Below are 25,233 nucleotides of genomic sequence, written 5' to 3'. Positions count from 1 at the left end.
CCATTATGCCCAAACCATAACTCCAACTTTGCAATTCTCCTCTCCGTCCACCTTTGAACGTCAGATCTTAGAAGGCACTGCACGGAAGGGTCTTATTTCTGACATTTACCGGATATTGAATGCCTACTCCATTCAAGATCAAGGTATACACTCCTACATGCTCTGATAGGAGAGGGTACTGGATGAGGAAATCCCTCTGGAGGCATGGCAGGTGATCTGGTCTCAGGCTGCCATGCCAAGAGCTCCCTGTGTACTCTCTATAAGGAAAACACATATAAAATTCTCTACTTTTAGTACCTGACCCCAGATGTACTTCACACCATCTATCCTACTAGTTTTGACTGTTGTTGGCGTTGCCACAGAGATAGGGGTACCCTCTTCCAAATCTATTGGAGATGTCTGCTGATTACCCCTTTTTGGCACTCAGTACAACAACTACTGGGTCGCCTCTTTGAGGTATCTATCCCGATGACACCTACATTTTTCCTGTTAGGCCTATCCACTCTGAAAATTTCGAAACCCCACAAGAAGCTGCTGCGCCATATCCTTAAGGCTGCGTGCTGTCTTATAGCTCTTAACTGGAAAAAACACTCCCCTCCTTCCTCAGATGCCTTGTATGCTAGAATTAAAGATGTGGAGTTGATGGAGAAACTGCTAGAATGCAGGACAGACTGGAGGCTCACAATCGTGTTTGGGAATTATGATATACCCAGAAGGGCCCATCCTGAGACACCCCCCTCCCTTCCCCCCCCCCCCCTTCTCTTTGACTCTTCTTTGTGTTTCTCTCTTTTCCTTTTACCTTTTCTTTTTATGCCTTTTCATGAATATTATCATTTCTTCTTCTAATGAAGATATCCTGCACTATAATGTTCTAACAGTTGTATAGTTTTAACTGAGAACCTGATACTTAAGTTGTTTTTGAGAATTTTTCAGCTTGGATATTGCAGCTGCCACTGTTGTAGCTGTTTCAAAATGTCTTTTCTGCATTATGAGTGCTCTTTACTTGTTATGAACATAGTGCTCATATTCTTGAATGTTCTTTTTCTTTGTTTTTGGAAAAAAATATTAATATACTGTTGTTTGAAAAAAAAATAAAATGAAAACTATATTTTCTACTAAAAAAAAGAAAAAGTTGTCATTAAAAACTGTTCTTCTCTTTTTATATTCAATAAAGAAATATTGAAATAAAAAAAAAATCCTCACTTTTGATTGTATACTACTACAAGGCATTTATTATTTAATATGCTTTACTATATCAAAATTGTTCATATCTTTACCTGACTTGGACATGTTGAAAACCTGTTCTTCTCATGTTATATTTAATAAAGAAATATTGAAATTAAAAAAATGTCAGAAGTTCTAACCCGTTGCCATTGTACTAGAAATGTATATTTCTTTATCGTACATCACAGGACACAGAGCATCCATAATAACTAACTGGGTTATATGCCACCTACTAGATGAATGGACACTGGTAAATCAATCAAACAAGACGTCCTCCCCTATATAACCCCTCCTACACAGGAAGTACCTCAGGTTTTTCACCAGTGTCTGTTAGGTGGATGGTCACTGATGTGACATGTGCTCTTAGAGCAGGGGTCTCCAAACTACCGCCCTCCAGTTGTTCAGGAGCTACAGTTCCCATCATGCTTAGTCATGTCTGTGAATGTCCGAGTTTTACAGTGCCTCATGGGATGTGTAGTTCCGCAACAGCTGGAGGGCCGTAGTTTGGAGATCCCTGTCTTAGAGCATAGTTGCAGGTCTGGACGGTTCTATTAAGAATCATGGACTTCATTCGGATCCATTTGAAAAAGCTATCCACCATAATGGATGATACCCGAGCCTCATTGGAAGGAGAGAACATTCCACGAGGTTTTGCCTGTAATGCAGCCTTGTGCAGTGCAGTGTTTGTTCTGAACAAGGTACTTTCCTGCAGGGTGCTATACAGGTCCAGGGGAGTGGACCCCAGATTAAGAGGGGCAAAGTGTCTGAAGTTCTTTAATGACAAAGCTCGCTTTAATGGGTGAAGATTGGACTCCTGTTATGTTCAGAGTCCTACAGCAGAAATGGTAAGTCTGCATTTTTGCAGTTTCTCTTTAAAAAAAAAAAAAAAAAAAAAGAGAGATCTGTCTGTTCACCTGGTGGCCACTGGGGACAGTGTGCTGTTTAATCATGCTGTGTACTTTTTAGTCATGTGGGCTGCTGTTTCTCCTCCAGCCACTAGAGGGCGCTGGCTTGCTCAGTATGGCCTATTTTCATATAGTCAGGAAGTGGAAAGGCTGCTCCGAAACAGCATAGAGGCTGCATTGGATGCATATGTGCTTGGTTAATCCTACAGGACTAGTATGGAGCCAAGCGCAGTTAAGCAGGGCATGCTTGGAAACTAGCTAAAATGCACAGTTGCTGAAAGGCATGGTTGCTGAAATGCATGGTTGATAAAACACGTTTGCACATAAATAAATGTTTTTGCATAAAGATGCATGTTTATACATGTTTGCATAGAATGGTGTTGCATAATATATGTTGCATAAACGCAGGCCTGCTTAATGCGTTAATGCATGTTTCCATGGGCACGTATTGCATAAGTGCGTGTTTTGCCTAGTCGCATAGTTGCATAAGCACATGCTTACATGCTTCCATAAATGCATATTGCTTAAACGCATACTGGAATGGTTTAATATGCACTGCATACGTATATGCTTATTTACATGACACTGCATACATATGTGCTTATTTACATTAAGCTGTATACATGTGTGGATATTTGCCTAGGATCACATGCATATGTGCTTATTTGCCTGGAATTACATGCATACGTGCCTATTTGCATGGGACTACACGAATATGTGCTTATTTGCCTGGGGCTACATGCATATTTGCTTATTTGCCTGGGGCTACATGCATATGTGCTTATTTGCCTGGGACTACATGCATATGTGCTTATTTGCCTGGGACTACATGCATATGTGCTTATGTGCCTGGGTTTACATGCATATGTGCTTGTTTGCCTGGGACTATATAAAGAGCTGCATACATAAATGCATGAATGGCAAGAATACTTGTATACCTGCATGTTTGCATACTTAGGTACCTACATAACGGTATGCCTTGGTACTTGCACACTTACATATGTAAGGGGTTGCATAGCGGTAAACCAACATTTTTTTAGGCCTGCATCCCTGGAGGACTGTGTATTAAGTTGGCTAATATAGTTGCTACGTTATTTACCTGTTATACCAGTTTAATGGTTCCAGAAAGGAGAGGCAGCCAGGGGAGGCAGGTGCAACGCTCTCAGGTTCAGTGATCTGGCGGTGTCCACGTCCCCCGATGGACAGTGGTGTCAGATGCATCTGAGCCACTATGGTGTTTGGTTTTGCAGTATTTTCCTGACGCATTCATTTTTTCATCAGATGGACTGCAGGCCGCATCACCTTGATCATGCCTGATCTCTGTTGATCGAAGCCTAAGCAGGATCAAGCAGGATCAAGCAGGATCAAGCCTGGTTATTATAAGCATGTGAGACTGCCCGGGAATACCAGATGCTGTAAGCTTTTCCCCACCTGTGTGAGGGAGGCATCTGAGACTGCTGTGTTTTGAGTGTATCTCAGGCCAGAAGATCTTAGGGCAGTCTCTGACACGGTTTTGCTCCATCTCTAGCCAGCAAAAGCTTGGTAGGTTAGGTACGCCTCTTTTGGCCTTCGGGATCTGCCAGAGTTGTCTTTTGCCTTGCATTTGACTTTTAGAGCAGAAGGTATGGGCTCATCACTAAAGCAAAAGAAAAACCCTCAACCAGTAGCGGTTCCAAAACGGTCCCAAAACCAAATGGGTTTTAGAGCTTAAATGGGTTGCATCCTATGCATTAAGGTAGGAAGACTTCTGTCACTGACCCCCCCCGCCGTTTTACTCACCTGAGACCCGTATTTCCCACACCGGAGATGCGTGTTGATTAGTGTTGACCTCTGCAAGAGGTAGATTTCGGGGTCCATAGTCATCAATGACGCATATCTTCATGTGCCGCTTTTTCCAGGCTCATCAAGGGTTTTTGCAAATTGCAGTGCAAAGTCAACTTTTTTATTTTTCTGACTCTGCTCTTCGGGCTGGCCACAGCTCCGAGGGTTCACAAAGCTCCCAGCCCAGTGCTGGACTTGCTGAAAACGCAGATGTGCCAATCTCAGTATACCTCAATAATCTTTGTTCAGGGAGCAGTCTGTTCCAGATTTTCCTTTGATACAATTCTGCAGGAAAATATACAGGAGAAAGTTGTATCTAGGTCGAGGCATGTTCCCTACGTACAGTGCTACTCCAGGTCTTTGGTAGAGGATCATTCTCTCTGTCTGGAACATGAAGGTCCAGGCATTGGATTGCCAAAGGGCTCTGTTCCCGGGGTACTACAGAGCTAAAATTGCTGGTTGATGGTTCGAAATCTGGAGAAGGGCTGGGGAAGATGACCACTGATGCCAGCTTCTCCAGTTGGTTTGAACGTGGCTATAGTTCAGTGGACTTTTTCTCCACAGGAGAAAATACTGCCCATCAATAGCTTGGATTTTTGGCCAGTACGCCTTGCTCTGGATATTGGGACAAACCAGTTGTAGGTGTAATCTGGAAATGCCTCTGCACGCATATATGAACCATATTCTGTCTGAGACAGTACAAGAACTGTCTATCACTAGTACATACTCCAGGTATAGAATAATGGCAGGGGAAACTCTGCAAGTTCTACAACAAGTGGGAACAGGTTGTGTCTGGGACAAAAGTCTCACTGGCAATAGGGGCAGATGCACTGGTAACACCTTAGGGACCAGTTCTCCCTTATTTGATGCTTTCCCTCTGTTTCGACTTCTCCCACATCTTTTGCAAAGAATCCAGGAGGTGATAATAGTGTTAGCCGAATTAGCTCAGGAGGGCTTGGTACGCTGACATAGCAAGCCTTAGGGGGATCGCACCCTGAACACTCCCAGTCCAGCGAGACCTAATGGTCGAGTCCTGTATCTCCACACTGTTGAGCTCCTGGAAGCTGGGTTCAGGGAACCTTGATTACAGGACTTGGAAATATTTTTTTCCTGAGGGAAGCCAGGAAGTGGCACCCACAGGAATATAAGTGGGACATTTTCTTTTCTTTCTCCAATCGCTAGGGGAAAAAAGATTGACCTTAAGTACCAAGGGTTCAAGTTCATCCCTATCCATTTTTTCCAGAGGCCATTGTTTCTCACTCCTTGATTCATAATTCATACAGCAAGTAGATAGTCCCACACGTCAGGCCACTCTTGTGTCCTTGGGACTGGGATTCACTCTTGGCTGTCTTTGCAGAGGCCATTTTTTAACCAGTTGGGAGACTGTTAGTCTCTTATTTCGGAAGATGGCTTCTTTGGTTGCTATCACTTCACTAAGTGGAGTGTCAGAGCTGGCAGCTCTTTCATGCAAGGAGCAGTTCTTGGTCTCACAACATAAGGTGATGTTGTGTCATAATCCATCTCTATTGCCATCTCTAGTGGTTTCTAGTTTTCACTTGAATCAGGACAGTGTCTTGCTTTTTTTATTTTTCTCCTAATCCACAGTCGGCAGGAGAAAGATCGCTACCTACTCTAGAGGTAGTTCAGATGCTCAGGGTCTACTTGAGTTGTCTGCACAGGTCAGGAATCCTGATTTGTGCAGCCAGAAGAGCCCAGGGAGGGCAGGCGGCATCCAGGTTGAATGTTTAGTTGTGGATCTGCCAGTTTATCTATGATGCCTATGGTTTTAAGGGGCGAAATCCCATTTTTTTTCTGAGGAGAGATTCTCTACCAGGTGTGTGGCAGGGGCGGATCCAGAGCCTAGTCGCGGGAGGGGAACTGCCAGAAAATTTTGCAGGCAATTTGTCGGGGCATTGGCTGGTGTTGGCGCTCCAATCATCACAGCGCCATGGTTGATATGGTGTCAGGATGATTGAAACGCATTATTTCTAATATTACATTGTAATATTAAATTAAATAGTTCAACTCACCATAATGCAGAATCAGTGGGAGCCCTGAGCGTGTCACTTGCTACCGTCGCCTGCCACCAGATGCAGCATGTCACTTGCCAGTGTTGGCTGCCACCAAATGCAGATTGTCACTTGCCATGTCACTTGCCACATCCTCTGCCACAAGATGCGGATTGTCACTTGCCAATGTCGCCTGACACAAGACGCGGATTGTCACTTGCCAATGTCGCCTGCCACAAGATGCGGACTGTCACTTGCCAGTGGCTGTGTCCCAGAGTGAGGGCGGGCAGTGAGAGATAATGTAATGTTTCTGCTGCCCACACCTGTATAGTGATGGCGGTGTTCTGTCAGAAGCTAAGCTGTGGTGATGCAGGGTGAGAGATGATGTCAGAAAGCCGCTACTCATCAGAATATGCAACCAAAGTGATGTTGCATTGCAGCCATCTTGGTACACCCCCACTTGTCAACAGTAAGCCTAGAGTTAGAAGTCAGCAAGCGGACATCTTTATACACCCACCAGAGTCTTGCTTTTCACAGTTATTTTTAACAGTAAACTCAGCTTATTTAGTGAAATATAAGTTGAGTTTACTGTTAAAATAACTGTGAAAAGCAAGACTCTGGTGGGTGTTTAAAGATGTCTGCTTGCCGATTTAAAACACTAGGTTTACTGTGGATGGCCGCGGCACAACATCCCATCAGTCACATATTCAGAAGGGGAGCGGCTTCCTGCCTGCTCACTCAGTAACACACCAGCCTGACTGCCCGCCCGCCGGCATGGTTACCTCCCCCCCCGGATCCACCCCTGGTGTGTGGGAGTGTCTTGGGCCATCCATCGTCAGGTGTCAGTGGTCCAGGTGTGGAGGACCGCTATTTGGTCTTTAAGTTCATACATCCACAGGGTTTTTACTAGGTGGATGTCAAGAACATGGAGGAGACTGCCTTTGGTCTCAGCGTATTACAAACAGTAATAGTGGCAGTCTAAACATGTCGGCTCAGATGCAGAAGACTGATGTTCTGTTTGTATTACCAGAAGGTCCCAAAGAAGGGACAAGCAGCATCTAAGTCGACTATCTCTCAATGGATCCACAAAGTGATTGTTCAGGTGTATGGATTAAGGGGAAAAACCCCGCCTTTTCTAGTAAGGGCACACTCTACCAGAAGAGTGAGTGCCTCATGGGAAGTTCATCATCGAGCATTGATGGCTAAGATTTGCAAGGCTGCTACTTGGTCTTCGGTGCATATATTCACTAGGTTTTATCGAGTGAATGTCAGGACTCAGGAGGATGTGGCATTTGGACACAGTGTGCTGCAGGCTGCAATATAGATCCTGTTGTTCTGATGGTGTTTCTTTGGTCATAATGGGTTCCCTCCCCTCAAAAGCATTGCTTGGGGACATCCCAGTTAGTTATTATGGCTGCTCTGTGTCCCGTGATGTATTCCAAAAAAAAGGATTTTACAGATAAATCCTATTTTTTCTGTGTCCCTATTAACCGCTTGCCGACCAGTGCACAACGATATTTGTCGGCACAATGGCATGGCTGCGCAAATGGGCGTACCTGTACGTCCCCTTTAAGACGCGGCATTGTGGGCATGCGCACCTGCCGCGTACTCCGTGACCGTGTCCGCGGGTCCCGTGGACTTGATGTCCACCGGGGGCCCGCAATCGTGTCATGGAGCAGAAGACCGGGGAAATGCCTTTGTAAACAAGGCATTTCCCTGTTCTGCCTAGTGACATGTCAGGGATCTACTGCTTCCTGTCATCGGGAGTAGTGATCGCTGTCATGTCAGTGGTAGCCCATCCCCCCACAGTTAGAATCACTCCCTAGGACACAACCCCTTGTTCGCCCCCTAGTGTTTAACCCCTTCCCTGCCAGTGTCATTTATACAGTAATCAGTGCATTTTTATAGCACTGATCGCTGTATAAATGACAATGCTCCCAAAATAGTGTCCGATGTGTCCGCCATAATGTCGCAGTCATGATAAAAATCGCAGATCGCCGCCATTACTAATAAAAAAAAATTCATAATAAAAATGCCATAAGTCTATCCCCTATTTTGTAGATGCTATAACTTTTGTGATAGCCAATCTCTATATAGATCGCTTATTGCGATTTTTTTTTTTTTTTTTTTTTACCAAAAATATGTAGAATACATATCGGCCTAAACTGAGAAAGAAATTCGTTTTTTTATATATTTTTTGGGGATATTATAGAAAAAAGTAAAAAATATTGGTTTTTTTTTTCCCAAATTGTCGCTCTTTTTTTGTTTATAGCGCAAAAAATAAAAACCGCAGAGATGATCAAATACCACCAAAAGAAAGCTCTATTTGTGGGAAAAAAAGGACGTCAATTTTGTTTGGGTGCAACGTGGCACAACCGCGCAATTTTCAGTTAAAGCGAAGCAGTGCCGTATCGCAAAAAGTGCTCTGGTCAGGAAGGGGGTAAATTCTTCCGGGGCTGAAGTGGTTAAAGAAATTTCCCATCACTTCCTGTCTCTTATACAGATGAAAATAATAAGTCTCTAATCCTTCGTTGTTCAACTATAAGTTAGATAAATGGTTGGATGGCATATACAATGCCAATGTAACTGAGATAAAGTTTGAGACTACTCAGTTTGTTTTATATAACACTTCACATAAATTCAGCATCGTTTACAGTTTTGCTGGATAGAATGGAAGCCTATTGTCACGTTTCTTTCCTGTGAGCCTTGAATATGGAGATAGAGAGCAGTGCTTAGAATTTTCTGTTTAAACTCATTCAATGGCACAGACTGAGAGTCTCTAGTTCTCATTCTCAATATTGTTCTTCTGCAATAGGCTGCCCTGCTAGCTAAGCCACTATAATCACCAGCATTTTAATGTTCTCAAGCACCGTAAAAAGGGGCTTGGTGCTCCCCGGTTCCTGGCACCAACCTCATTGTGAGCCCTCTTCATCGGTAACTCACCAATCTTCAGATCGCTTTCTTGGTCTGCAGGGACTTCTTTGAAGTGGAAGGGGGTCACATCACTCCACATACGGAAGGCGGATGCCATGCCCTTTCTTGTTTCACTCTCATTAATTAGATTTCTTGGAAATGAGACAATTCTGTCAGGAACAAAAACTATGTTAAGGACAATCTGAGCCAATGCTCTGCAACCAAGAACCAATTGCCAGGCCCATATTGGGGGGGGGGGGGGGGGGCGGGTGGCATTTACAATACCTAGCACCACTGTAATCCCTAACTCTGAGTATTTTACAAGAAGAGTGTTGTTAGGTCCTGGCTATGAAGTGTGGCAGGAGTGCACATTGAAAATCATTCCTCAGGCTTATTTTACTATGCAGCAATGGAAATACTTAATTTAGGAACTGTAATGAACATTTAATGCAATTCAGGCAAGAGATGACACGTTATCTTAAGTGGAATTTCCACTGTGGAATATTTACATTAGATGTTATGATTATCCTGCTGCATCTGTTGTGAATCACTGTAGCTGTTATCACTCCCCGGATATACAGCACACGCCAAATACTTCCAACAGGGAGGATAGTTTACACACAGTGCTTTATGTCAGGCTTGGCAACATTATCTGCCTCTATACAATTATATTCTGGCATGTTCAATAAAACAAGGTCAGGTTTTAAGCTCGGTTCACACTGGTGCGATGCGAGATCCCTGCAAATCCACTGCGGGTTCCCGCATCGCACCCGACTCGGCAGGCAGTTCAAACTGCCATATGCGAACTGCTGGGATTGTCAATAGAAAGTTAATGACACCCCCACATCAGTTTGCATATCGCAGTGCGAACTGTCAATTCGGACAGGAATCGGATCCGATCCGATTCTGATGCGGACCAAAAAAAAGGGTCCTGTGCGAGTTTGGTTCGAATGCGATGTCCGAATGCGATGCAAATTCAGCCATGTGGTATTCGGCATTCAGTATGGCTGAAATCGCATGTTATTTGTACTGCAGTACGGTGCAAATCACATGCAATCTCGCACAGCGCACTGGTGTGAACCAAGCCTTAGAGTAATTTAACCACTTGCCGCCCGCCATATAGCAGAATGACGGCGGCAAAGTGTTTTCAGTATCCTGACTGGGTGTCATATGACGTCCTCAGGATATGAAGCTGCTGCACGGCCCTGGGGGCGCGCATTGCGGCGATCGTTGTTGCAGTGTGTCAGTCTGACACACCACAACTTCGATCTAGGTAAAGAGTCTCTGACGGAGACTCTTTTCCACGTGATCAGCCGTGGTCCAATCACGGCTGATCACGATGTAAATAGGAAAAGCCGGTGATCGGCTTTTCCTCACTCGCGTCTGACAGACAGGAGTAGAGGAGAGCCGATCGGCTGCTCTCCTGACGGGGGGTCTGTGCTGATTGTTTATCAGCACAGCCCTCCCTCGGATCCCGCCCAGGACCACCATCATGCTGCCCAGGACCACCAGGATGGCCATCCACACTGGACCACCAGGTATGCCCCCCCCAGACCCCCAGGGAAATACTAATCTGTGCCCAGGCAGCTGCCAATCAGTGCCCACTCACAATGCCTACCACTGCCAGTGCCATCAGGGATGCCTGTCAGTGCCTCATATCAGTGCCTCGAATCAGTGCCCATCAGTGCCACGTATCAATGCCCATCAGTGCCGCCTATCAGTGCCACCCATAGAAACCCATCTTTGCAGCCTTTCAGTGCCCACCTGTGCCACCCATGAGTGCCCATCGGTGCTGCCTATCAATGCCCATCAGTGCCGCCTACCAGTGCCCATCAGTGCTCATCGTCAGTGCCCGCTCATTGGTGCCACCTCATCGGTGCCGCCTTATCAGTGTCCATCAGTGAAAGAGAAAACGTACTTATTTACAAAATTTTATAAGAGAAACAAAAGCAAAACTTTTATTTTTTTTGAAATTTTCGTTTTATTTTAAATTTATTTAGCAAAAAATAAAAACCGCAGAGGTGACCAAATACCACCAAAAGAAAGCTCTATTTGTGGGAACAAAATTATAAAAATTTAGTTTGGGTAAAGTGTTGGATGACTGCGCAATTGTCATTCAAACTGCGACAGCACTGAAAGCTGAAAATTGGTCTGGGCAGGAAGGTGTATAAGTGCCTGGTATTGAAGTGGTTAATTTTATGACATCAACATTGATTTCTGATTGGTTGTTATAATTGCACTTTACACTCACTGGCCTACTGAACACTGGTGAGTGTTAAATGTGAGTTGTTTATCAGGATTGATCACTGCAATAGCCTATCATGATGAACCACATGCATTTATTCATATCAGAAATTTGACAGCAGTAAACTAAAATATGTCTGACTGTCCTAAACTACTGCCCTCTGCACATTCATCATAATATACTTTATTTTAAAGCGTAGCTCCACTTTTGTTAAGGAAAAAAAACAATCCCCTCTGGGTGAACTATGTACATTGCAAGGATTTTAACAAACTTTGTTTCAGATTCCTGTCTTTTGTTATTCTGAAGAAATCACTGTTTGTTCCTCTGTGCCCCTATACTGCTTGAGTCTAATGGGAGTGTTTTTCACAATTATCAACCAGCTGCTGCAGAATCTATTGAGGACATTGTTTGCTATTTGGGAGTATCTTACCAAAAATTACATTTTTGTTGCAGGGGATGCCAAAAATCTGACTTGCATCTTAGGCATGGGAAAATCAGTGAGCCAATCACATAAGCAGGAAATTATTTACAGAACACCTCCAGGTAGCCATATTGCATTACACTTTACAGAAAATGACAGTGGCTGCAGATTGAAAAGGAAAGACAACTTTTAATAACATTAAATTACAATATGACTTGTGTCGCAATTGTATATGCTATATTATTTTTACTTTATTTACTATTTATTTTCCCCACGAAAGTGGAGTTACAATGAGGGAAAAAAAGCATTTGATCCGCTGTTGATTTTGTACGTTTGCCCACTGACAAAGAAATGATCAGTCTATAATTGTAATGGTAGGTTTTATTTTTAATGAGTGAAATAAGTATTTGATCTCCTATCAATCAGCAAGATTTCTTGCTCCCAGGTGTCCTCTATACAGGTAATGAGCTGAGGTTAGGAGCACTCTCTTAAAGGTAGTGCTCCTAATCTCAGCTTGTTACCTGTATAAAAGACACCTGTCAACTGAAGCAATCAATCAATCAGATTCCAATCTCTCCGCCATGGTCAAGAGCAGGGGTCTCCAACCATTTCACTTAATGGGCCACATTGTAAATTGGACATTTTATGTCCCTTTGAGAGCCCCCCATGCACATTTATGTCCCTTTGAGAGCCCCCCCATGCACATTTATGTCCCCATGACAGCCCCTTACCCCTTATTTATATCCTCCTCAGAACCCCCCTAGCACATTTGCCTCCCCATGAGAAATCCCTATGTATCACCAGCTTCAGTGCAGATCTGCTGCACCTCCCAGCTCAGGTCCTGCTGTTACATTGGCACCTTGTGTAAAAGACGTTGTAACAGGAGGACTATAATGAAGTACTTCATTGGTTGCTAGGCGGTCCTAGCAACCAATAGCACAGTACGGCACTGGGAGGGGCGGGCTGTGTCAGGTTGCAGGACCTGCTCTGTACATTGCGGGGGGAGTGGAGTATGCAGCGAAAGTCCTGCAACCCGACAAAGTTTAAAGAGATCAATCCCTGCAATGAGTGTGAGGACTCAAGCTGCGGGCCGGAAAAGACGGCCCAGCGGGCCAGATGTGGCCCGTGGGCCGTAGTTTGGAGACCCCTGGTCAAGACCAATGAGCTATCCAAGGATGTCAGGGGCAAGATTGTAGACCTACACAAGGCTGGAATGGGCCATAAGACCATTGCCAAGCAGCTTGGTGAAAGGGTGACAACAGTTGGTGCGATTATTCGCAAATGGAAGAAACACAAAATAACTGTCAATCTCCCTCGTTATGGGGCTCCTTGCAGGATCTCACCTCATGAAGTTTCAATGATCAAGAGAAGGATGAGAAGCCCAGAACTACACAGGAGAATCTTGTCAATGATCTCAAGGCAGCTGGGACCATAGTCACCAAGAAAACAATTGGTAACACACTACACTGTGAAGGACTGAAATCTTGCAGTGCCCTGCAAGGTCCTCCTGCTCAAGAAAGCACATGTACAGGCCCGTCTGAAGTTTGCTAATGAACATCTGAATGATTCAGAGGAGAACTGGGTGAAAGTGTTGTGGTCAGATGAGACTAAAATCGAGCTGTTTGGCATCAATTCAACTTGCCATGTTTGGAGGAGGAGGAGGAATGCTGCCTATGACCCCAAGAACACTATCCCCACCATCAAACATGGAGGTGGAAACATTATGCTTTGGGGGTGTTTTTCTGCTAAGGGGACAGGACAAATTCACTGCATCAAAGGGACGATGGATGGGGCCATGTACCATCAAATCTTGTCCGAGAACGTCCTTCCCTCAGCCAGGGCATTGAAAATGGGTCATAGATGGGTATTCCAACATGACAATGACCCAAAACACAAGGCCAAGGCAACAAAGGAGTGGCTAAAAAGAAGCACGTTAAGGTCCTGGAGTGGCCTAGCCAGTCTCCAGACCTTAATCCCATAGAAAATATGTGGAGGGAGCAGAAGGTTTGAGTTACCAAATGTCATCCTCAAAACCTTAATGACTTGGAGAGGATCTTCAAAGTGGAGTGGGACAAAATCCCACCAGAGATGTGTGCAAACCTGGTGGACAACTACAAGAAACATGTGACCTCTGTGATTGCCAACAAGAGTTTTGCCACTAAGTACTAAGTCATGTTTTGCAAAGGGGTCAAATACTTTTTTTCCCTCACTGTACCCTTGAGATAAAGATTTTATTTAAAAAAAAAAACTGTACTTTGGCCGCCACCTTTAGATCATCCCTCACAGGTATTACCTTTTTTACCACCCCCCCCCCCTCCCTTTAGATTGTAAAAGCTCCAAGAGCAGGTCCCTCCTATTCGTTCTGTATTGAACTGTATTGTAATTGTACTGTCTCCCTTTATATTGAAAAGCACTGTACAAACTGTTGACGCTGTATAATATTGATATAGCAATAATATTTTTAAACAGGTAAATATAAATATTGCTTTTCAGTATTTTTTTTACCATTTGCAGACCATAGGTGGCAACATGTCTGCAAATTGTCTGTTCTCTAAGGGCTGTTTCTTATTGCAGTTGCCCAAAAAAAGAAAACAGACTGAGTCAGAGGAAGGACAACCCCTCAAACCCCCCCCCCCCCCCCCCCCTTCCCAGCATTGATGAGTATTTATTTGGTTATTAAAACAAACAAAAAAAAGTAAATTCAATTGAACCAATTTCATTATAGTGTACTGTTACAGTGTATGTATACAACACAATTGACTTCTATTATTTGCTTCTTTGCTTTTGGCCTGTTAAATGTACCATTAAAGATGTTTAGTTAGATCTGCTAAATAAGTGGAAAAAATACCTGGTGATCCGGCCCGAAATCTTGTAAACTGATAACTTCCTGAATTCTAGGCCTCTGCTGACTGTTAACAGTTAGCACTGTTCCCAGTTATCTCTATGAACTACAAAGCACCTCCTCCTATGTTATGAAATAGAAAAAAGGAGTAGGTGTTCTGTAGTCCTCTTAGTTTTTTTTTTTATTTGTTTTGTTTTTTGTCAAAGCTTAATTGAAAAAGCTTAAAGAAGCTGATTGCCTACCATGTACAGCTGCACCAGATTTTGCACTACAGTTTTAGTAAATCCACCCCCAAGTGTGTTACTGTCAGGACTACCAGGTGAAAAAAAAACAAATTAAAAACCCAAAAACCTGTCCATATCTTTAGGTTTTTGGGCTTAGATACACTTTAACTGAACACAGATTGGTAGTATTCAAAGGTTCTATATTTTATTTTGATCACAGAAAACATTTCCTGTATGGGCCGATAACTGCTTCATACCTGTATGTCAAATTGAAATGGTCCCATTTGAGCAGGCCAGGAGTCAGGGTGTACCGTTTTGTCCTCAGATGATATGGAAGTGGAAGAGATGGTATTGGAGCAACCACAGAGTCTACCTTAGAAAGAGCAGAAAGTGTTAAGAAGCAACTACTTTGATCACTGAAATAACAGCAAGCACAGGTACAACCTCCACAAGGTGTGACTATTGTTAAAAAAAAGTGCACAATAAAGGCCTATCAGCACCACTAAGCTCCAAAAGAAAACTCTTCAAATAAATATACTCTATTGAGATGATATTAACTGCATAGAGCTGAATCTAGCCACTATAAAAGACTAAGATATCAAATATTAATCACGTCAGCAGCTACTATAAAAAATATCCAAATGAAATAAATAGCATTTAAAAGTGCAATCCATCTTATGTCCTTAAAATGCCATAGCAGTGCTTATGTCAGTCCATCCAAATGTGACAAGCATTTATATGGTTCAGCATATAAGAAAAATGATGAAATGACTTCTTAAACAGGTGAAGCTCTCAATACGGTGATCCTTATCGTTATCACTCATGCACCACATACCAAGAACGCCACCATGTGAGTAACACTTCCCTTAGGGTATATACTCACCGGATGTTAGTATTTCATACGCCTTAAGGTAATCCTCTTTTTGTCACTTTAAGGACAAGTCATCCACAAATTCGTTCGGGGTGAAGGTATAAATGGCTCCAATACCACAGGATCATATAGGAAAATAAAAATGCCACATAGTGTAATCCTGCTTTCAAATTTTATTGTAGCCAAATTCCCCCCCATACAAAATATACATACTAGCTTATAAAAACAATAGAGAAAATAGTATAACGTAGCGTAGTCACCAGTCCACTGTATAGGAAGCCGCCTGTGTAATTCGAACAACGTCACTTCCGGTCGTTGTGGAGAGCACACATCTGACACATTTCTTCACTTCCGACTTCAACTTAGGGTGTGATCTCACAATGCAACGACCCGGTCTAAAATAGGATCCATGACTCAGCCTATATTTAACCTTTATGTGCCGATCGCTACACATCCTATACATGTAACGTGCTGTAGTTCGGCACAGTAGGGGAAAAGGTCTCAAAAGCTGAGAGATGGAATACTAAAATATTTTTTGTTAAAAAAAATATATCTGATAGCCATTCATGCTATAAAATACCGTATTTATCGGCGTATAACACGCACTTTTTTCCCCTTAAAATCAGGGGAAAGTCGCAGGTGCGTGTTATACGCCGATCCCCTGAGCTGCACAACTCAAAAATCGCCGATCGCGATTTGAAAATGGCGCCGCCGGCGCCGAAATACACAGAGCCGGTCCTCGGCTCTTTCCGGCGGCTCTCGTTCATTTTCGGCTCCACTCGTAGTCCCGAGCGGAGCTATCCGAACCTACTCAGCTAGGTTCGGATAGCTCCGCTCGGGACTACGAGTGAAACCGAAAGTGAACGAGACCCGCCGGAAAGAGCCGAGGACCGGCTTTGTGTATTTCGGCGCCGGCGGCGCCATTTTCAAATTGCGGTCGGCGATTTTGAAGACAGGGGATCGAAGGCTGCACTGGGCAAGGCTGCACTGGGGGAGGCTGCACTGGGGGAGGCTGCACTGGGGGAGGCTGCACTGGGGGAGGCTGCACTGGGGAAGGCTGCACTGGGGAAGGCTGCACTGGGGAAGGCTGCACTGACATGGCTGCACTGACATGGCTGCACTGACAAGGCTGCACTGGGGAAGGCTGCACTGACAAGGCTGCAATGATGGGCATTTAAATGTAAGTTTTTTTCCCTTCAACTTCCCTCCTAAAAGTTTTTTTTCCTTAAAATTCCCTCCTAAATTGGGGTGCGTGTTATACGCCGATAAATATGGTAGCTACTTTCAGCAACCAATGAAAACATCATATATTGTTCAATAAATCTGCATAAAAAAAAATATACATCATACGTATGCATTGCTACATTATTGAGTACTTTCCAAATAAATGATAAATAACAAGTAAAAGAATTTAAAAATTACCGTATTTATCGGCATATAACACGCACGGGCGTATAACACGCACATTCATTTTAAGAGGGAAGTTTCAGGAAAAAAACTTAAATTTTTCTTTCCTTTAATAAGGAACTTTGAAGCAAAATAAGGGTCAGTGCCCATTTGCAGCCTCACCAATGCCATCAATGCAGCCTGATCAATGCCCATCAATGCAGCCTCACCACTGCCATCAATGTAGCAGCCTTACCATTGCCATCAATGCAGCAGCCTCACCATTGCCATCAATGCAGCAGCCTCACCACTGACATCAATGCAGCCTGATCGATGCCCATCTGCAGCCTAGAGGGGACAGGGAGGGGGGCAGGACAAGCACCGACAGATTACATACAGTCAGAATCTCCTATCATAGACAGAACAGTGGCCCAATGGCGGCCCAGGAGACGGGAATTTCTATTACAGAGGCCGCCAAGTAAACAGGAGATTCTCACTGTATTTAATCTGATGGCGCTCATCCCGTCCCCATCCCTGTCCCCTCAGAGGCAGCTAAAATTGAAGTATTGGCGTATAACACGCACACGCTATTTGCACCCAATTTTCATGGTGAAAAAGTGAGTGTTATACGCCAATAAATACAGAAACTTTTCAATGTATGCACTAATAATAATTCCTGATCAAATTCATCAACAAAATCAATTTGTACCCTGAAAATATTGATTATAAATATCCTAATATCAATTTACATCAGAATTTTAAAAAACTGATAAAATTATAGGACTGCTGTACATATGTCATAAAGATATTTATAGCATGACCTCATACTTTATTAAGACTAATTTCAAAAGTCACTAATAAAGCAGTTGATATCCAATTTGATATTTAACCCTTTTGGTGAGAGTAATAAGTGGTCCCTAATAATATTGGAACCTCTTCAGACTGGTTTTAGACACTCCACACCCCAGAATTTCAAGCCTGACGGTCTCGATTGTGTTTCAGTTTGAATCCTATTTTTATATTCTGAATATGTTCAGCTATTCTAATCTGTAGGGGTCTCTTTGTGCGTCCTATATACATAAGCCCACACAGGCATTCTAAGGGCCCTTTCACACTGGGGCGGGCGTCGGCGGTAAAGCGCCGCTATTGTAAGCGGCGCTTTACCGTCGGTATGCGGCCGCTAGCGGGGCGGTTTTACCCCCGCTAGCAGCCGAGAAATGGTTAAAAACCACCGCAAAGCGCCTCTGCAGAGGCGCTTTGCTGGCGGTATAGCCGCGCCGTCCCATTGCTTTCAATGGGCAGGAGCGGTGAAGGAGCGGTATACACTCCGCTCCTTCACCGCTCCGAAGATGCTGCTAGCAGGACTTTTTTTTACTGTCCTGCCAGCGCATCGCTCCAGTGTGAAAGCCCTCGGGGCTTTCACACTGGAATGAAAGCAGCGGCACTTTCGGGTCGGTTTGCAGGCGCTATAATAGCAATAGCGCCTGCAAACCGCCCCAGTGTGACAGGACCCTAAGGCATATACCACATGCGTGGTATTGCAGGTGATAATTTGTTGGAGGTGGATACAAAATGTTCCAGACCACTTATAGGTCGGAATTTTTAAATTAATTTTAAATTAATTTTTTAATTCTTTTACTTGTTATTTATCAATTATTTGGAAGTACTCAATAATGTAGCAATGCATACTGTATGATGTATATTTATTTTATGCAGATTTATTGAACAATATATGATGTTTTCATTGGTTGCTGAAGGTAGTTATTTTATAGCATATTTTAGTATTCCATCTCTCAGCTGTTGGGACCTTTTCCCCTGCTGTGCCGAACTATAGCACGCTACATGTATAGGAGGTGTAACGATCGGCACATAAAGGGTATATAGGCTGAGTTATGGATCCTATTTTAGACCGAGTTGTTGCGTCGCGAGAACACGCCCCCAGTTGAAGTTGGAAGTGACGAAATGCGTCATATGTGTGCTCTCCACAACGACCGGAAGTGACGTTTGCGTGTCACGGTCAGCTGGGAATCACTAGGAAGAAACAGAGCGGTTGTTTGAATTACACAGGCGGCTTCCTATACAGTGGACTGGTGACTACGCTACGTTATACTATTTGCTCTATTGTTTTTGTAAGCTAGTACGTATATTTTGTATGGGGGGCATTTGGCTACAATAAAATTTGAAAGCAAGATTACGCTATGTGGCATTTTTATTTTCCTATATGATCCTTTGGTATTGGAGCCATTTATACCTTCACCTCGATAGAATTTGTGGATGACTTGTCCTTAAAGTGACAAAAGGATTACCTTAAGGCGTATGAAATACTAACATCTGGTAAGTGTATATCCTAAGGGGAGTGCTACTCATGTAGTGGCGTTCTTAGTATGTGGTGCACGAGTGATAACGATTAGGATCACCGTAATGAGAGCTTCACCTGTTTAAGAAGTAATTTCACCATTTTTTTTTATATGCGGAACCATATAAATGCATGTCACATTTGGATGGACTGACATGAGCGCTGCTATGGCATTTTAAGGACATAAGATGGATTGGACTTTTAAATGCAATTTATTTCATGTGACTATTATTGCCCCGAAACTGGATCAGAAGTCACTGAAGACCACAATTGACATAAATGAATAAAAGAAGCAGCATAAACGCACCCTATATAGATCATGGTATGAAATTAGCATATTTACTCGCAACTTATTGAAGCTCCCTTATGCAAACTAAGGAAAGAGAAGGATAATATTATTGCTGAACTTGTCTACCTGACCCTATTTTCCATAAAGCATAATAATTGGCCTAATCTTTTACTTTAACAGATCATACACCTAGGCTCTTGGTCACATGAAAAGCACTGGAAGCAACTCAAACATTTTTCCCAGAATTAAGTATTTTCACCCTTCTATTTTTCTTTAATTTTACAGCCCAGCAAGATTGTTAATTCGGCTTGAAGTTAATATTTTAGTACAGATGTGCTTTAATTGAATAGAATTCCATCTTACAGGGTATGAAATAAATGTGAGCATAATAGATATTTATTTAATATGAAAGTTGTGTACAATGCTTAACCCTAAAACCCTCAGTCTGACTCAATACGCACGGATGGGAAAGGAGAGAGCAAGATCTGCTCCTCCTCCTCCCGCCCCTCTCCTCCTGTGTGTGCCTGCAGCCCCATCAACATTCCATAGAGAACAATGGGTGGTCCGATTGGTCCACTCGTGTAAAAGGGCCCTTACAGTACAAGTGGAAATACTGCAGACTCTGAAGTAACAGGCTCTGAGAAGCCTGATTAAAGGGGAATGTTGAGAATGATTATGTAAGTCGGGGCTCCAGTTACCAGGGACCCCCTTATATCAGAGTTACCCTTTAGAACAGTCTGCAGTGTTCCCCTTAACTTCAGAGTTCTCACTGTCCAGAGTTCTCCCTTATATCAGAGTCTAAAGAATCCCCCCTTTCAGTGTAAGGGAACTCTGTGAGTTTAGATGTAAAGAGGGAACTCTGTGGACTCTGATGTAAGGAGGGACTCTTGTGAATATATACAATTAGAATTGTCATTTAATCACAAAATATATGTATAGAGTATACTACAAAAATAATTTGCAGTGTGCTGCTAAAGTCTTCGGGTTTGGCTTGAAAAGATGGCAACTCTACCCAAGACAGCAGGAAGAGGTCTCATATTAAAAGTCCCCGCGATGAGAGAAAAGGACCCCAGGGCCAGTGGGAAGGGCCCCAGGGGTCAGAGATCAGGGGCGCCCTTCATTGTTTCTTGCACTGGGGCCCTGCAGGTTCCAGTTACACCTCTGAACTATGAGAACATAACATGTTACTAAGGGTGAACTTATCCTTTAAACTGGAACTACAGTAAAACCTTGTATTGAGATTAACTTGGTATAAGAGTGTTTTGCAAGACAAGCAACATTTTTAAATACATTTTAACTTGATAAACAAGCGATGTCTTGATATACAAGTAGTGTCACCTCACAACTGAGTATATAACAGAAGAGAGGTGCCTCTAAGTGTAGAAATGTGGTTAGATTTAATGAAGGTACAACATTTAGCAACTCGCATGGTTGATGATTAAAACAGACACATCTAAGTATGCAGGCATCCAGGGTAAAGCTGTCCACATAGACCATCCTCCGCACCGTCATCAACGTCATCCCTTCCACACTGCGCTCCACAAGCAGTTCAAGCCTCACTTTCAGATCGCTCTACTGCAGGGTAGTCTTCCCGGTCACAATTGCAGACTGATAGCTGTGAGAGCCGGAGGTGCGGGGGATGGTCTATGTGGACAGCTTTACCCTATATGCCTTCATACTTAAATGTGCCTCTTTTAATCATTGACCATGTGAGTTGCTAAATATTGTCCTGCATTAAATGTAACCATATTGCTACACTTAGAGGCACCTCTCTTCTCTTTTATACTCTAATCACAATAAGGGACATCTGCATGACCTGACAAACATTATCTGTAGGAAAAGCGCTACAGATGATATCCAGCAATGAGATAGATTCCTTTTTTGTCTTCAATCTCCATGTTTGGGGAGCCTAGCCAATTGCACCCTTTTTGTGCATTATAAAAGCAAACAGGAAATGGCAGTTCGTCACTTCCTAATGACGCCAGTACGGTGAAACATACATAGAAGTGCGGACTCGTCACTTCCAGGTCCTCTGTGTGAAATCCTTTTGGTATATCCAGAACGAGGCGCGGATCGCAACCTGACATGATTCCGATATATCCACCCGCACATACTGTAGACACCTTAGTGCTGAGTAAAGCACAGTCACATGAGAGTGCAAAATCTTTTGTTATCTTTTTAAACATTTTTTATTAAAACTTACACCATAATGCACCGTACACACGGTCGGATTTTCCGATGGAAAATGTGTGATAGGACCTTGTTGTCGGAAATTCCGACCGTGTGTGGGCTCCATCACACATTTTCCATCGGATTTTCCGACACACAAAGTTTGAGAGCAGGCTATAAAATTTTCCGACAACAAAATCTGTTGTCGGAATTTATTTATTTATTTATTTATTTATTTCAGGTACTTATATAGCGCCGTCAATTTACGCAGCGCTTTACATATATATATTATACATTCACATCAGTCCCTATACCCTCAAGGAGCTTACAATCTAAGGTCCCTAACTCACATTCATACATACTAGGGCCGATTTAGACAGGATCCAATTAACCTACCAGCATGTCTTTGGAGTGTGGGAGGAAACCGGAGTACCCGGAGGAAACCCACGCAGACACAGGGAGAACATGCAAACTCCAGGCAGGTAGTGTCGTGGTCGGGATGCGAACCAGCGACCCTTCTTACTGCTAGGCGAGAGTGCTGCCCACTGCGCCACTGTGCTGCCAGAATTTCCAATCCTGTGTACACAAATCCGACGCACAAAGTGCCACGCATACTCAGAACAAATAAAGAGATGAAAGCTATTGGCTATTGCCCCGTTTATAGTCCCGACGTATGTGTTTTACGTCACCGCGTTCAGAACGATCGGATTTTCAGACAACTTTGTGTGACCGTGTGTATGCAAGACAAGTTTGAGCCAACATCCGTCGGAAAAAATCCTAGGATTTTGTTGTCGGAATGTCCGATCAATGTCCAACCGTGTGTACGGGGCATAAGAGATCTTTTTTGTGTGTCCTTGGTGGAGTCTGTTTCCTTCTCCTCAGCCACCATCTGGAGGGGGTTACACAGTGGAGAGATTATCTACCTAGGATTCCTCTGGTCCATTCAATCTAAGCGCATTTTGACCTACTGTTAAAAGTGGTCAGACACCTTTGGTGAGTTGCTATCTACCTCATGAGCACTCATGGTGAAGCTTTTTGAAGGAACATCAAACCAGAAGATTCACATTTATTTATTTATGGTGTTGTGATTGTCACTTTGGACTTTATATATTTATTTGCTTTTTCATTCACTGCTTTTTCTCAATACTGTTCACATCCAATTTGTATTATTCACCTTGATGTTTTTAGCGCCAACACCTTTACATTTAATTTTTTCTATGATCTCTATAGTAATTGCATTTTGCATACAAACGTCACATAACCTAGCACCACCAAAATCACTTTAGGTGGATGTGAACCTCACATTTGCATGTCTTCTGCAAAGAACAACTAACATTAAGGCTGCATTCCCACCTGAGCGTTTCAAAGTCGCGTGTTTACCTGCGATATTGCCGTGTTTTTGCTGCGATTTTGTTCAGGTCACCAATGTAAAAGGCAGAAAAATGCCTGTAATCTGCCCCAAAGAAGCTCATATTCTTTTTTGAGCTTAGGGCGTTTTTCAGGCGTTTTGCTTCAGGTGACAAAACGCTCAAAAGTGAATAGGTGCCATTGAAATGAATGGGATTTTGCTTGTTGGGCGTTTTTTTGGGCCTTTTACGAGCATTTTATGAGCTGAAACCTCTCAGGTGTGAATGCAGCCTTAACATGTGGGCGTACAGAAAAGTCTTTGTTTTACTGAGATTTGCTTGTGCTTTATCTTGGCAGCTTTATGTTTATTCCAGCCTTGGGAATTATCCCATGCTTGCTAAAGTGGTAATACTGGAGCCTAGGGTTTTATTAAGGGAATGCGTGACTCAGCACAAAGTCTGGAGCCTCGCTCGAACTGTACAAAGGAAAAGCGCTACAGATAAAGTGTGCTTCTGATTAATGCAAGCTCATGTATTTTACATGTTATGATACCCTTAATATTATTTGCAAGCTGTGGGTGTACTTATCAGGAATTACAGATCTAGAGATGGAGATTTAGAACAGCTGGAGGAAAAAAAAATAGTAAATCCAGCTAGTAGACCTATTTCTTCAGCGGATTTTATCATAAACATAAGTCTGAGTAGGGCTGCTTGAAAGAACCACTGAACCAAGCACTGGATAACTAGACATTTTGCCTAGGTTGTGATACAGCGGCCCAAAGGGGCAAGGGGGCCAATCGGGGCATACAGAGGGAGGAGGTGTTCAGGGTCTTTCTTTTTTTTTGTTATAACATTTTGCAAATATTCTTTCTTCATAAATTTAGGCCAAAATGTATACTGCTACATTACTTTGGTGAAAATAACCCAAATCATTGTATAGTATTTAGTCTGTAGGAAAGTTACAGAGTCCACAAACTATGGTATATATCTGAAAATTGATCAATACTGATGGCTCATTTCTTGAGGCCCAAAAACGCCAGGACAGTGCAAATATCCCCCAATGATCACTTTTTTGGAAAGTAGACAGTCCATGGTATTTAGTAAGAGGCATGGTGAGTTTTTTGAAGTTGTAATTTTTTGTCACAAATTTTTGGAACATGAAGAAATTAAAAAAAGATGTGATCCTGGTGATCAATTTTGTGATCAGATTTTTTAAATATTTTTTTATTACATTTTTTAAAATATTTATTTACAGTTTTTTTCTGTACATACAGTGACCAGAGCAGTTACATGTTACCATAGTAACACTGTACTACTCTGGGGGAGTGATCAGGATTTTTTTTTTTGTTTTTTTTTTTACACACGTATGTTTGATTATAACGTATAACAATGAAATTTACTGTTATAAGCAACCGTTTTTGCTGAATGAAAACTACTCATTCATATTGTGATTAGCTGTGATTGGCAACAGCTAATCACATTTTACAGAAGGGCTGTGATTGGCCCTGTCTGTACTATGTGATCACTGTGAGCAATCATAGAGATCATCACAATAGTACACAATGAATGGCATGAATCAAAGCCATTCTTCATGTACAATTGTAATGTCATCTGTTGTGATTGGTCAAAGCAATCACATGTCATATGTTGTCCTTCCAGGATAACAGGGCCGCTGCTCAGCCATCATTTTACAATAGGCCAGATGGGAAGTAGGTAAAAAATGAATTTAGGCAGCTCAAGCAAACCATACATAGAGCGATATGACTGCATGTGTGTGCATGCATGACCTCAGAATGACGTCGTATCATGCATTTTAAACATTTGTGACTGTCATTTGAGAATGTAAACCATCTCTGTCTATAAAGGGCCTCCCATAACCTAAAGTGCCCCGGGCCCCCAAGATCTAATTATGGCCCTAGTTGCACTAAACTTCACACTACACGAGTGGGCATTGATGTGGATTGACTTGCTTCATGATGTGCGTTGATATATGTTTTAATGCACATTTCAGTGCATATTGACATACTTTTTAACACTTTTCTATTGATCTCAAAGGAATATGCATCAGGCAAAAGTTGTTAATACAGCCTAAAGTTGAATGGTTAAGACCATAGGTACAGTGCCTTGAAAAAGTATTCAGACCCCTTGAAATTTTCCACATTTTTTCATGTTACAACCAAAAAACGTAAATGTATTTTATTGGGATTATGTG

General features: G+C 42.8%; 1 protein-coding gene across 2 annotated transcripts in view; it reads right to left on the bottom strand.

Annotated features, from left to right (window-relative positions):
- The window catches only part of MMP23B (matrix metallopeptidase 23B), a 96,042-nt gene that overhangs the window by 41,053 nt on the left and 29,756 nt on the right, over window positions 1–25,233 (bottom strand). For both annotated transcript variants that reach the window (XR_012236360.1, XM_073602918.1), the window contains exons 2-3: window positions 14,862–14,977; window positions 8,903–9,042 (exon numbers count right to left, since the gene is read on the bottom strand). Coding sequence is in view for 1 of the 2 variants with exons in the window: in XM_073602918.1 (XP_073459019.1) it covers window positions 8,903–9,042; window positions 14,862–14,977 (256 nt within the window). In the remaining variant the exon portion in view is untranslated. The remainder of the gene's footprint in view (window positions 1–8,902; window positions 9,043–14,861; window positions 14,978–25,233) is intronic.

The sequence above is a fragment of the Aquarana catesbeiana genome, linkage group LG10, assembly GCF_042186555.1.
Source record: "Aquarana catesbeiana isolate 2022-GZ linkage group LG10, ASM4218655v1, whole genome shotgun sequence".
Classification (NCBI taxonomy): domain Eukaryota; kingdom Metazoa; phylum Chordata; class Amphibia; order Anura; family Ranidae; genus Aquarana; species Aquarana catesbeiana.
The sequence above is the reverse complement of the archived record's forward strand: the minus strand, read 5'-3'. Positions and strand labels throughout refer to the sequence as shown.